General features: G+C 40.3%; 2 protein-coding genes across 4 annotated transcripts in view; both read left to right on the top strand.

Moving 5' to 3' along the window:
• Positions 1-281: 281 nt before the first annotated feature.
• The window catches only part of LOC105230909 (Kv channel-interacting protein 1), a 38928-nt gene continuing 25130 nt past the window's right edge, over positions 282-14079 (top strand). Inside the window, exons 1-2 of one of the 3 annotated variants that reach the window (XM_049446923.1) lie at positions 282-984; positions 1483-2533. The gene's annotated coding sequence lies outside the window, so the exon portion shown is untranslated. The other 2 variants (XM_049446921.1, XM_049446922.1) reach the window with 2 other exon arrangements.
• On the top strand, positions 4341-10918 carry LOC125776088 (uncharacterized). Its single transcript, XM_049446919.1, has 2 exons — positions 4341-4475; positions 9765-10918. The coding sequence occupies exon 2, from the start codon at positions 9769-9771 to the stop codon at positions 10876-10878; it is 1110 nt and encodes a 369-aa protein (XP_049302876.1). The 5' UTR covers positions 4341-4475; positions 9765-9768; the 3' UTR covers positions 10879-10918.

Here is a 14079-nt window from a genome sequence, read left to right on the forward strand (position 1 = left end):
AACATATGGATATTAAAATATTTTAAAATAAATGCTCCGAGCTTTTTTATTATTTAATTTAAAGTTTTATTCGAATTAAAATACATAAACATTTTCATAAAAAACACTCAAGCAGAATGGCAACAATGTTCACAACATACCCACACAAAACCTAACAGTATGCCTAACAGAGCCTGCAGGCGGTGTTAATGTTTAAGTGCGCGGTTACTCAGTTAGATAAATGATAACATTAACAGAGGACAACTAACTGACATTAAAAAGCTCTCGAGAGCATTTAAAACACTAAGTGGCGGCACTTCTACGTCAAATGAACAAATAAATATTTGCATACATAAGCCGACAAGTTGACATGCATGGAAACGTCATGTAAACAAAAAAGTGTAAAAACGTAGAAAACAATTTGCAGAACAAAATCTCACAAAATTGTAGTCTTTTCAGGTTCACCAAATTTAAATCTGTTATAAATGCCCAAGCTTTTATTTTTATTTTTATATTTTCATAAAATTTTGCGGTAAAAGTAGACAGAAATTAAAAAAGCAACCCAAAAAGTAACGTGTACGGAAAGTCAGAATTACAAAATAAGCCTTTCAATGTTATCTGAGGGCGTTCGGCATGTCTTGTCGTTTGAACTTCGGCAAGGCACGGGTAATGCTGCTCCCTTAAGGCCGCGAAATGTATGTGTTAAATTGAAATCGTCGATACAAGTACACGTATGTATGTATTTGCACAGAAAAACTAAGTAGATATGACAGTTAGTGGCGCAGCGACGTCAATGTCAGCGTTAACAGGGCTCCACATCGTTTGCAGCGACAGTCGGCAGCAGTTGACGACAGTGGTAGCAGAGCAAAAAGCACCAACGAGTCGTTTTTAGTATCAGTTGTGTGTTTGGATTGCTTGCGTATACGTAGGACTGTCACTCGGCAACTGCGGTTCGGTATCTATTTAATTTTATTCACAAGTGTAAATTGCTGCGGCTGGTAAACGGTGCGTGTGAATTTGTGCAAAAATAATAATAATTTTTATTTTTTAATTTTGCGCATTTGTAGAATGCGTTTTAGTAATAAATGTTGTCTGAAATACCTTGAAATAGTAGCAGAAGTAGCGGCGGGTGAAGCAGCAAAGGTTAAAGATAGCAAGCGATTTTCAGCTGTTGTGTGTATGCGCTCACAGCCACAGCTGCTCCCTCGCCATTTTGCTGCTGCTGCTGCCGCGGCGGGTGTTTCTGCTTTATCTGTTATCTGTTGGTTCTGCCAATGGTATGCTTTGGGCCACACATCCCAAACGGAAGGCTGAAGACGCCACTTCTACTACAACAAGCGCTAGCTTTATCTCTCTTCGGCTCAGCATCTATTAGGTCGAGCTGCTGTGCTGCTGTGCGTATTGGAGTTTTATTTCTCACACGCTTAGTAGCAGCGCCGTCAGCGACAGCTTTCTGCAAATATTTGCAATAAAACAAATAAAATTTTGTAATTATCAAGGCAGCTGGACGCTTGGGTGAGTATGTGCATAGGTGTGTAGGAGTTGAAGCCAGGGTAGTAAGCGAATCAACGTATAGGGGGGAGTGAGTTTCCCGAAGATAGCCGCAAAGCGGAGTTGAAAGAGCAACGCGATGCTGTGCGATGTGTATGCGAGCTTACGAATGATGTGGAAATCGTAATGTAAGCAGACGGATCAAATAAGGATACGAAGAAGAAGATATAATGGCAAATATGAAAAGTTTGCAAACGACTAGTGTGAATTCTGTGCGTACATATGTGTGCATGTGGTCGTGGCATAGAGAGGATATTACTGCGCGCCTGCTAGTGAAATAATTTAAATAAATTAATAAAATCATAATTCAATTAATTGAGAATATATGTTTGCAAATGCGAAAATCGCCATCTTTGTAAAGTGAAGGTGCTACATTTACCTCCTTGAGGCAGCGTTTTTTTTCGTTTTTCGCAGCACAGACCACATCACGTAAAAGAAGCAGGAAATAAAGAGCGGAAAGAGCAGGAAAAAAGAAAAAAAATGTGTTGGCCATCAACAACAGCCAGTAGGGCTCCACAAGGTGTTAAGCAAAGTTCAAGTGCCAATTACAACAGCAACAAACACATGTTTAATAAATATTAACAATAACAACAGCAACGCAAGCAGCTTATCACACCCAACGATGCAAATAAAAAAAAATAAAAATAAAGAACTAAATTTAGTAATGATTAGTTAAAATTAAAAAAAAAAAATATTAGAAAACAAAATTATAATAGAGTGTGAAATAAATAATATAAATAATAAGAATATTGAACATACTTCAAAATATTAATAAATGAATCAACAAATATTAAAAAGATTACTAAAGTGTTGTACGCGAATTAAAAATATTAAAGTAAAATTAATGTGTCTAAAAAATATAAAAAAATGTATTGATAGCATTTAGTGAAACAAAATAATAAAAACAAAAAAAATATATATATAGATATTATTTAAAGAAAAAATCTGTACAACTTGCACTAGCAAAATAGTCAACTAAAAGTTTCTTTTGCTCACCATAATCGTAAGTAAGCGCAAATTGCAAAAGTTTAAACCATTTGTATTAAAAATCCCTTATATGGTATATTAAATAAATATAATTAACGCATTTAATGCAAAATATGCACGCACATGTACTTAGTGGTGAAAATGCTTTCGAATGCCTAGACTTGCTCGAAACACGCGAGCCATTAAGCAGTCCGTCAGGTGAAATGAGTACACCAACAACTGTTTTCCGACACTCTGCATAAGCAGTTAAGCCATGGGGCGGAGTTTTTTTACGGGGAGAAAAGTGTAGAAATTGTGTGCAAATATTTTCGTGGCGGTTCTCCCTGGGTGATAGGCAATGTAGGCGTCTACATACATGTACACATAAATATTGTAAATAAACATATTGTAATGGCTGAAGATTGGCGAGTTTTAAGCATTTAATGAGAAACTTGAGCGAGAAGGTGAGAAAAGAAGGGTTGCGTTGGCCTTCATTAATCTGTAATAGTATCACATTTCCATTTGTATTTAAGTGTGTATCGATGCAGAGAACATGATCCAACACACTTTAAGAGTAGTTCACACAGAGCAATACATAAAGCAGCTTATCAGCAAAAGCTTAAAATATTGAAAATATTGAATGAAAGGTATGTACACTTAGGATCAAATTTGACCCGGATTGGGTCATATAAACGGCTGATAAACATAGTCTAATTGACACATGATGGAGTCATGTGTAGAAGTTCACGCAAGTGAGGAAAGTTCTCTGATCGTCATTCACTTGGGAGTGGCCAGAAACGATTTTTTACATATGACTCAAGCAGCTCACGACTTCCGGTCTTTGACCAAGTATCCTCTGGGTAGCCTAAGAACATCCGTTTGAGGGCGAACTAAAGTGAGAAGGCGAAATATTCCTTACTTAGGGTTGTGCGCTGGACTTGGGACCCGCCACTTAAAAAAACACCCCTAAGGAAAAAGCAAACACAGCCTCGGATGAGAGTCTGTCGAGCGTATTGTGTGAAAGATTAAAGCCCACTGTCAACAAGCTGATTGGACCTTATCAGTGTGGCTTCAGACCTGGTAAATCAACAACCGACCAGATATTCACCATGCGCCAAATCTTGGAAAAGACCCGTGAAAGGAGAATCGACACTCACCACCTATTCGTCGATTTCAAAGCTGCTTTCGACAGCACGAAAAGGAGCTGCCTTTATGCCGCGATGTCTGAATTTGGTATCCCCGCAAAACTAATACGGCTGTGTAAACTGACGTTGAGCAACACGAAAAGCTCCGTCAGTGTTTAGGCCAGCGCCTAATTTCTTTTTACCACCCCTAGTGAGTGTGTAACAAACCATTGCCAGTTAGCTGTTGATAGCTTTCACTCAACGGTTAACAGCTTTCACTCAACTGGCAATGGTTTCGTTGAAATTCCCGGTTAGCAAGCGATCCTGCTAATCAGCTAGGGACACTTCTGTTTAGAGAGCGAAGCGAACAAAGACGTTTTTTCCACCGGCCACCACAACAAGCATCACCACAACCATAAATGTAAGTATTTTTTTGGTAATCAAAAATTAATAAAATAAAATTGAAAACATTTTAATGCTATATGAAACACAAACTTTGTGGTTTTATTCACTAATTCTGTTTTCCCGATTTTTTTCATATTCTCAACGATCGACGCATCGACCACGCAACTGATTCGTCGACCGTACGAGAATTATTCATGGTCCTTCGAGCCGGATAAGAACAAATATATCAATACTCAGTTTTTGGCACCACAAGCGAGGCGCTGCACACCAACGGACTTAAAACCGATTCTTGTTTCACTTCACAGCAACGCAGGCATACTCAGTTTTTGGCACTGTACACCAGCGGACAATAAGCACCGATCTCTGTTGCACAAACACAAGCGAGGCGCTGCACACCAACGGACTTAAAACCGATTCTTGTTTCACTTCACAGCAACGCAGGCAAACCAGGTACGTGATTGATTTAATATCACTGGGTTACAAATCGTTTTTTTAAAAGAAAAAAATAAAATAAAATAGTTGGTTTTGATCGTATTTATTGGTGACAAATCGTTTATAAAAGTGACAAAGTGACTAGTGGTTTTAGTGTTTCAGTGGCATAAGTACAAAAACAAAATAATCCGTAAGTGCACGGTTAAGTACCGGATTTTGTGCGGTAATATCTTTTCACATATCACTCACGGCACTAATTTTCGATTTTTTCAATTTTTCGGATTTTGTGCGGTAATATACTTTTCACATATCACTCACAGCACTAATTTTCGATTTTCTTAATTTTTGGATTTTGTGCGGTGATATTTTTTTCTTTCACATTTCACTTACGGAATTGATTTTTTTGAGTTTTTGTTTCTTTTCTATTTGTTCAAGAATCTTTTGTTTTTGTTTTTCTTTTTCACTGAGACACTGTACTTTTTTCACTTTCAAACACTTTCCTTTAAAAATTTATTGTCGTTGGCGTATCTTGGGTGGCGATCCATATACAGTGTGGCATATATATACTTGCGTACGTACGGTGTGCTGCAACTCACATTTATATTAAATAAAGTACCAAAGCCAGATATACTGCGATATCGGCTACTATAGTTAAAATTTTGTTATTGACCAGCCAGATATATTCCGATATCGGCTGAAACATTCAAAAAAAAATTTTCTATTTTTCTATTTTCGTGTTTGGTTGGCAGTGGTGTGCCGCAAATAAAAATTTACAATAGTGGGGAATTATTTTCAAAGCAATTCCCATTATCTTTAGGCCAAAGTCTGCTCAGTCTTGAGTATTATTATATTTCTATCAATTCAAATTTGAAATTTCAATTCTTTTTGTCAAAATTATGGAAGCTTTCATGCGCCTAGTGGACTACGTTGTCGAATACGAGTCCGAATTCAGTGCTGCATCAAAGGACATCTCGAAGAACGCTCTTGTGATGCAACAAGACGAGCTGAAAGAGATGTGGAGCAAAGCGAAAGCTGCCCATGACGACCTCAACAGCAAAGGAGACATGTCCTCAAAGGACTATGCCCTTATTAAAAAAAAATTCAAGCTAGGTGGTCAGTGCTATATACGGTGCATGGGGGCAATGAAGGATATGTCTGAGATCCTCTCAACCCCCAAAGACACAGAAAAATCTGTTGAGGACCACAATAACCACTCCCTTCCGCCTTGCGATACGGATGTTTTCAAAGGGGACTACCTTTCATGGCCAACATTCCGGGATATGTTCACGGCCGTGTACATCAAGAGCAAGCGCTTGTCACCAGTTGAGAAGTTGTACCACCTCAACAAAAAGACACAAGGGGAGGCGAAGGTTATTGTGTCTAAATGCCCTCTCACCAATGACGGTTTTGCGATGGCATGGAAGGGTTTGACAGATATGTACGAGAATGAGCGTATTCTTGTCGAAACCCAAGTCGACATACTTCTCGACTTGCCTTCAATCGACAAGGAGTGCTCAAGCTCTATAAAATGGCTACAGCGGGAGATCAACAGCTGCATCTCCTGCCTGACAGCCAATAAAGTGGACATTGGGAACTGGGACCCAATCATAATCCGCATATGTTCCAAGAGGCTGCCACAGGCAACATTAGCCCTGTGGGAACAGTCTGTAAAGAACAAGACAAAGACATCAAAGTGGGAGGAATTGGACAACTTCCTCATGGATAGATACCGTGATTTAGAGGCAATAGAACGTGCCAAGAAATCGTCCAATTCTGTAAAGCCTGTCAGTGCACCCACACCAAATAAATATACGTACCACAATAATAGCCATCAGAACAGACTCGGCGCCTTCCAAGTAAGCGTTGAGAAATCAACATGTCTGATGTGCAAAAGTGCAGATCACAAATTAAGATCTTGCCCCATGTTTCTTAACATGGCACCAGCGGACAGGATCAAGTTCGCTAAGCGCAACAATCGTTGCATCAATTGCCTCGGCTTTGGGCACTTAGTGTCGCAATGCACCAGTGCATTCAACTGCAGCACGTGCCACGCGAGGCATCACACACTCCTACATTTGAGGACAGTGCAGCCTAGCAGCCAAAGAGGCTCATCTACGCCATCGGACGAGATTCCGTCTACGTCCAGGCAAGCTCAACAGAGACGCAACTTTGACAAATCGGAAGGCAAGCCAACTGTCGTACATTCGTGCTTCGCTAACAGCGACAAAGGCGTCTTACTAGGAACCGCGCAAATAAACATCAAATACCGCGGCGTTACTTATGCCGCAAGAGCACTCATCGACTCCGGGTCAGAGTGCTCTTTCATCACAGAAAAGCTGAAGCGCAGAATCAACTTGCCAGGTAAGAGGATAAATGCCCAGGTGTCAGGCATCAACAACACCGTATCTGCGCAAGTGAAGGAAGCATGTTGTGTCGAGTTGCGGTCACCAATCGACCCACTTATAGCGATCACAACGAACATGATGGTTCTGCCGAAATTAACGGGAAACTTGCCGACTTGCCATATTAGCGCACTAACTCGGCAGGCTTTCCCAGATCTCACGTTGGCGGATAAGAGGTTCTTCGTCAATGAACCCGTGGACGTCATACTCGGTGGCGACGTCTATCCCCAGATTATGCTTGATGGCATACGCAAGAACGTGCCGGGATCACTTCTTGCGCAAGAGACAGTGTTCGGCTGGATAGTCACAGGGCGTGCTATTGCAGCTACACCAACCAACACTTGCGTCTCATATCACAACAAAATATCGCGGAAAAAGCAGTTAGCTGCGTGCGGGGATTTGGAACAGATGACCAAATCTGTAAGGAAAAGAAGATATTTAAATAAATATGCAATAAAGAAACCCCTAGACTCTAGTCGAAGTTGCCATTTTTACGCGAATTTATGTTGTTCTATTTAATTGTACACTTATATACAAAAATAAACAGATTTTAATTTTTCACAAATTAGCTTTTAATACTTGGTCTTGATAAAATTGTTTGCTTAAACTATATTACATATGCACTGTATGTACGTGTAAAGTTTGGATGTGGACAGAATGTTAAAATATCTTCTTTTTTTTAATTACATACTTCACAATCAGCATTTGCATAGTCTTCTTTAATTTTGCGCCCTTTTAATGTGTTGAATGTTAATTGTTTGAAAAGAAATGTAACAAAATATCTGTTCACTTTTAAATACTTTTAAGAGTACTTGTTGCAGGGCATTACTGAAATTGGTTCACTATCGATATATTATTACACTATTAAATAAATAATGTCCTTTGTTTTCATACACTGGTGTTGCAACATTTTCTTACTTGCTGGGTCTCGATAACATTTGAATATTTTTTACGATGTATAGCTTACAGTACTTTTGTGTAGAAATCTTTATTTCACTCTAATGCACTTATAATGACTATTTACTTATATGTTGGAATTTTCACCTCGCCATATGTGATTGTTCCAGTGTTTCTCCCGGCTACCAGACAATGCAACAATATCTAGCTAACATCGATATGTGTCTTACCTTCAGCATTGCCTTCCTTACGTGCAGCTTTCCATCCCTTGAGCCATGGCGTGTGGTTGATGCTTCCAGCATGTTATCACCATGCCAAGTCAGCGATTGGCACGAATGCAGCAGCAGCTGGATTGTGGCTATTCATACATCATTTTATATTTTCAGTAGATTAATCCTTTCATTCCATTTATGAACTATTACAAGAAAGCCAACTTCAAATATGCTCGCCACAACTCCAATTAGGTGCTACACATAAAGGCAGAATTTTCACAGTATGCTTGTGAATACACCGCGTTCTCTCTTTGATTTTGGCATTCTTCATACTTCAGATGGCATAAGGAGTCAAAATATTTAAAGCTCACAAGTTCCCGATCGAGTGCACATATAGCATTTTGACTCTCCGGAACACAGTCAGACACATCGCCACAATCCGTCAAGGGAATGCATTCCACAAACAAATTCAATGTCTGTCCGTGTAATGATATTAATAAGAATGATAAGCGCATGTTTAATTTGGGAATCGTGTAGGCGCAAGTGTTGCTAAAACACTGTCGCCGCAGTTGAATTTTTAGACAAGCTGCCGTTGAAAAGTTTTAACTAAATACGAGCCTTTATACTCTCGGGTAGTGTTACAATATGTTTAGAAGTTGGTGGGAATGTTTATATTTGAAATTCTTTATCTGCACATTCATGAAAATGTAATTTTCACGCTACTGTAATATAATTTGTTAATATACAAATATGTGCATGTGTCAAAGTGTACATACCGAGTATAGGGATTTTAACTGCTTTGTACCTTAATTACATTGTGTACTCATATACTAAGTTGATGTTCTACGTTAGAAATATTCGTACACGATGATAGAATCAACGTCGCTTCTTTTTATCCTGTTTGCGTAACTTGTGCAATCGCCGCATATTTCCCATTTCGCCTTTGTACTTGTAATCCTCGTTTCCATCTTCGCCATTCGATCCTTCACTAGCAGCAGGGAGCAAAATCGATGCCGCAATACAGATGAGCTGAAATATTGCGCCTAGAAATAATCCATAACGTAGCAGTGCACTAAATAGATCGTCACTGTTATATCTGTCCAACCTTAAGCCATTTTCAAAAAGGGCCCCCATAATTTTTATATATAAATTATGTTATTTTTTTGTATCGAGGAAATGTTTACAAAATTCCTCGTTTGTAGCCAAGAATACTTCTGCGCACGTGCCCACACATAACCAAAATGCGGAATGTCAATCATGACATACGGTGATGCCATGCCGTCAGTTTTTAATTCGCCTTAAAAACTTTTTACAACAGTGAATCTAAAACTGTTGTCTCTCAAACTTTTGCTAGCAAATAGCTAAGTTGCAAACCGAAAGTTTCCTTCTACAGCAGCACATGTATGCATTGCCCTTGAATTTACTGAGCAAGAAGTATTTTAATGACAAGTAAGAGTTGAATATATTTATTAAACCAAATTGTATTTACATTTTCGTTGGTGGCAGGTCACTTTGTCGAAAACATGCGACAAATAAGACAATAACGTTAGCATAAATTTGATGATACACTTTTTTTAATTTATTATTATTATTTGCAACACTATGGTAAGGTAAGGCAGGTCACACCACATGAGGCCGCCTACACACTATGGTAATGTAAGGCAGTTCACACCACGTAAGGCCGCCTACACACTATGCAATATATGTATAATATAATTTATGCACTTTTTCTCGCCACCCAATCAGTTGTAGATAATATTCCAAGCAACACAAAATCGTCAACAAATTCATTTCAGAAAGATGACTCGCTATGGAAGCTTAAAGAAGACCGCGGCGCTACACCCGAACCGGTACCCGCTTTCTTGCACGCTGTGCAAGGGAAAGCATCCATTGCGGCTCTGCTCGTCCTTCCGGGCCAAGACACCGGAGGAGCGCCTACGGGAGGCACTCATCGGGAAGTATTGCATAAATTGCCTCGCGGTCAACCACCGGTCAGCGAACTGCCCCAGCGACGCACGGTGCCGGCGCTGCAACGAGAAGCACCACACGATGCTCCACATCGGCGAAAATACCCGTCGCCGCCCCGCAGTGCCTCAAATCCAATCATGGAGCGAACAAGTAAGTTCCGATGATGCCCTCTCCATTGATGCATCAGACCCTGGAACGGAGACTAGGCCTCTCCAACCAGAACCGGAGGAGGGAGAACTCCTTGAAATCGGAGCGGAAACACGGCCTTTCCGCCCATCACAGCGAGGGGAAACGGAAACCCGGACTTTCCGCCCCCTTCTGCAACATGAACGTCGCGGACACAAACGCCGTCTGCGCCGTCGCCAAGCGCACAACCCGGCCAGACTGGAGACCAGGTCTCTCCAGCTGCACCGGGCTAGCTCCTTCAGGGTCGGGCTAACAAATCGAGCCGGCAGAGTGGCTCATTCCTTGCTGCCAACGACAGCCATCTTACCGACGGCGGTAGTGAAGATCGAGGCAGGAGGACGCCTACACCTAATCAGGGCGCTCATAGACGCATGCGCCCCTACGTCGCTAATTGCGCGCGACCTAGCAGTAGAATTGAAATTGGAGCAGACGCATATCGGCGGTCAACGCGGCTGCCTTGTAGTACTGCGCGGCAGACACGGGACAAATACCCGCATCTCAACCCACGTGAGGACAATAAACGGCTATATGCGCATCAGCCCGACCACCACATTGGACTCCGACCTAGCAGCCCCATACACACACATCAAGCTGGCGGATCCAAACTTCTATAAGTCATCGCCGATACGCTTGGTGCTCGGCGCGGATGTGTATTCCCGCATCATGACCCAACAGGTCATGCCACACACATTTGGGCAGTTCCTCGCTCAGGGCTCCATCTTCGGCTGGGTGCTCTCGGGTACGGCCCGGTACTAGATTAAGCCATGTTAGTATTTATTTTTTTAACTTATTCTATTGTGCTTTTTTGGAATTCTCACTTAGAATAAGTATTGTTTTTTGTAAAAAAAAAAATATATATAATTATAATAATGAATAAACGAACTATCTGTACTCATATTGTACCATAAATTTGTACATCGTTGCGGTGGTCGATGGACATTTAATTTTTTGTTGCTCACCGCAAGGGGGCCGGTATGTTTAGGCCAGCGCCTAATTTCTTTTTACCACCCCTAGTGAGTGTATAACAAACCATTGCCAGTTAGCTGTTGATAGCTTTCACTCAACGGTTAACAGCTTTCACTCAACTGGCAATGGTTTCGTTGAAATTCCCGGTTAGCAAGCGATCCTGCTAATCAGCTAGGGACACTTCTGTTTAGAGAGCGAAGCGAACAAAGACGTTTTTTCCACCGGCCACCACAACAAGCATCACCACAACCATAAATGTAAGTATTTTTTTGGTAATCAAAAATTAATAAAATAAAATTGAAAACATTTTAATGCTATATGAAACACAAACTTTGTGGTTTTATTCACTAATTCTGTTTTCCCGATTTTTTTCATATTCTCAACGATCGACGCATCGACCACGCAACTGATTCGTCGACCGTACGAGAATTATTCAGTCAGGATCGGGAAGGACCTCTCCGAGCCGTTCGATACCAAACGAGGTTTCAGACAAGGCGACTCCCTATCGTGCGACTTTTTCAATCTGCTGCTGGAGAAAATTATTAGAGCTGCAGAACTGAATCGAGCAGGTACAATCTTTTATAAGAGTGTACAGCTGCTGGCGTATGCCGATGATATTGATATCATCGGTCTCAACACCCGCGCCGTTAGTTCTGCTTTCTCCAGACTGAACAAGGAAGCAACGCAAATGGGTCTGGCAGTGAACGAGGGCAAGACGAAATATCTCCTGTCATCAAACAAACAGTCGTCGCACTCGCGACTTGGCACTCACGTCACTGTTGACAGTCATAACTTTGAAGTTGTAGATAATTTCGTCTATTTAGGAACCAGCATTAACACCACCAACAATGTCAGCCTAGAAATCCAACGCAGGATTACTCTTGCCAACAGGTGCTACTTCGGACTGAGTAGGCAATTGAAAAGTAAAGTCCTCTCTCGACGAACAAAAATCAAACTCTATAAGTCGCTCATAATTCCCGTCCTGCTATATGGTGCAGAGGCTTGGACGATGACAACAACCGATGAGTCGACGTTGCGAGTTTTCGAGAGAAAAGTTCTGCGGAAGATTTATGGTCCTTTGCGCGTTGGCCACGGCGAATACCGCATCCGATGGAACGATGAGCTGTACGAGATATACGACGACATCGACATAGTTCAGCGAATTAAAAGACAGCGGCTACGCTGGCTAGGTCATGTTGCCCGGATGGATGAAAACACTCCAGCTCTTAAAGTATTCGACGCAGTACCCGCCGCGGGAAGCAGAGGAAGAGGAAGACCTCCACTCCGGTGGAAGGACCAAGTGGAGAAGGACCTGGCCTCGCTTGGAATATCCAATTGGCGCCACGTAGCGAAGAGAAGAAACGATTGGCGCGCTGTTGTTGACTCGGCTGTAATCGCGTAAGCGGTGTCTACGCCAATGAGGAAGAAGAAGAAGAAGAATTGACATAGGGAGATTGAACTTCACAGGAACCTAGAAAAAGAAATATAGGAAATATTTGGTTCAGTTTGGGATCAGTTAAGATCATATTTGATCTACCGTGTATGGTCCTGAGTTTTTAATTATTAGAAAATATTTGTAATTTTTTTTTAAGGATTACTTTTTATTTAAGTTAGTGAGTTTAAAAAGCTTCACAGAATTAAGCACCTCATTGAACTCATTGTCTTTTCAATGTTAAATTTTAAAGTTGGAATTATCACCTTGAAATTAACATTACGAATATTGCTTCCTCATTCCAGAATTTGCCGTAATTGTTGCTCGGATCTTTATAATAAAAAGTTTAAAGCGAGAGGTTTATTTAAGAGGTACATGGAGTGTTTCATGGCTTCAAAAAATATTATTTAAATTGTCCTAAATTCTTAAGTTGATCCGAGTAATATTTTTGGAGATATAGCATTGAAGAGTTGGGCGCTCGAGGCCAACTATAGTCACTTAAAAAGTTTTTCTCAAAACTGTGTTTTCAAAGCCGGTTGTCAAGATTTCCTAAGACCTCCTCAATCTATATTAATGAAATTTTGCACAGGCCTTGGAAATGCAATTGTATTTTTTCTTTTTTATTTTTGATGAGTTCGGCTTTCTACGTGGAGGCACATTTTTTTCAAGGGACTGCCGGAAATGTCGTCGTAATGACCGAGTTTTGAGTATTTTCCTTTGGAAATTTCATGAAATCTTTGTAAAATATTTTTGAAATAATAAAATCTTTGGATAAATTTTTTTATTTTATTATCAAAAAACTATTTAAAAAAAAATACAGTTTTTTGCTCGAGGTACATGGGTTTCCTGCTCTTAATGAAAAAATATTCCAGTTTTTTGCTCTTATATCATTGTCAGATCCCTAGCTTCGCTTCTTTCTCTCCTTATTATCAAGCGTATCTGAAAGTTATTCGACAAAAGGGAGGTGTTATTTTTAGTTTGTTGAGGTGTACAGGCGCGTATTTAACCATATTTCATGGCGCCATTCATTTTTTGGAAGTCCATGGATTCATATCGAATTTTGCAAATATTTGCTTGCTCTAAGACTTCTCTTACAGTGTAGAAACTTTCTTCTTATAATTTCTCATAACAGAAGGATATTCTTTATTCTCCGTTCCATCTCATTACAATTTTCCATGAAGTCTTCCTCAAATAGCCTACCATTAGTTAATTTTGCTCGGGACTGTTAATAATGTCTTGTACTACGTATACTCATTTGTGATCAAGATATAAATATGATTCCGTCCGCCGTTGACCATATCCTTGCTGAGAATAAGTTCTTTGCCATTTCCTGAAAAAGCCACCTGTTTACATGGCATAAGCGATTATAACGAATTCATATGATTGCAATACAACTTTTAACCACATTGTTCTTAGATTGCCATTGAACCTGTCACTGTTCCTTTAGTTTTTGCTCAAGTTGTCATGAAATCTGAGTAGAATGACATGTGAGTGTGCCAGCTGGATATTTTCTGTAAAATTAAATGAGAATATATATACAAAATAATTATATACGAGTA

Source organism: Bactrocera dorsalis, chromosome 2 (genome assembly GCF_023373825.1).
Source record: "Bactrocera dorsalis isolate Fly_Bdor chromosome 2, ASM2337382v1, whole genome shotgun sequence".
Lineage (NCBI taxonomy): Eukaryota > Metazoa > Arthropoda > Insecta > Diptera > Tephritidae > Bactrocera > Bactrocera dorsalis.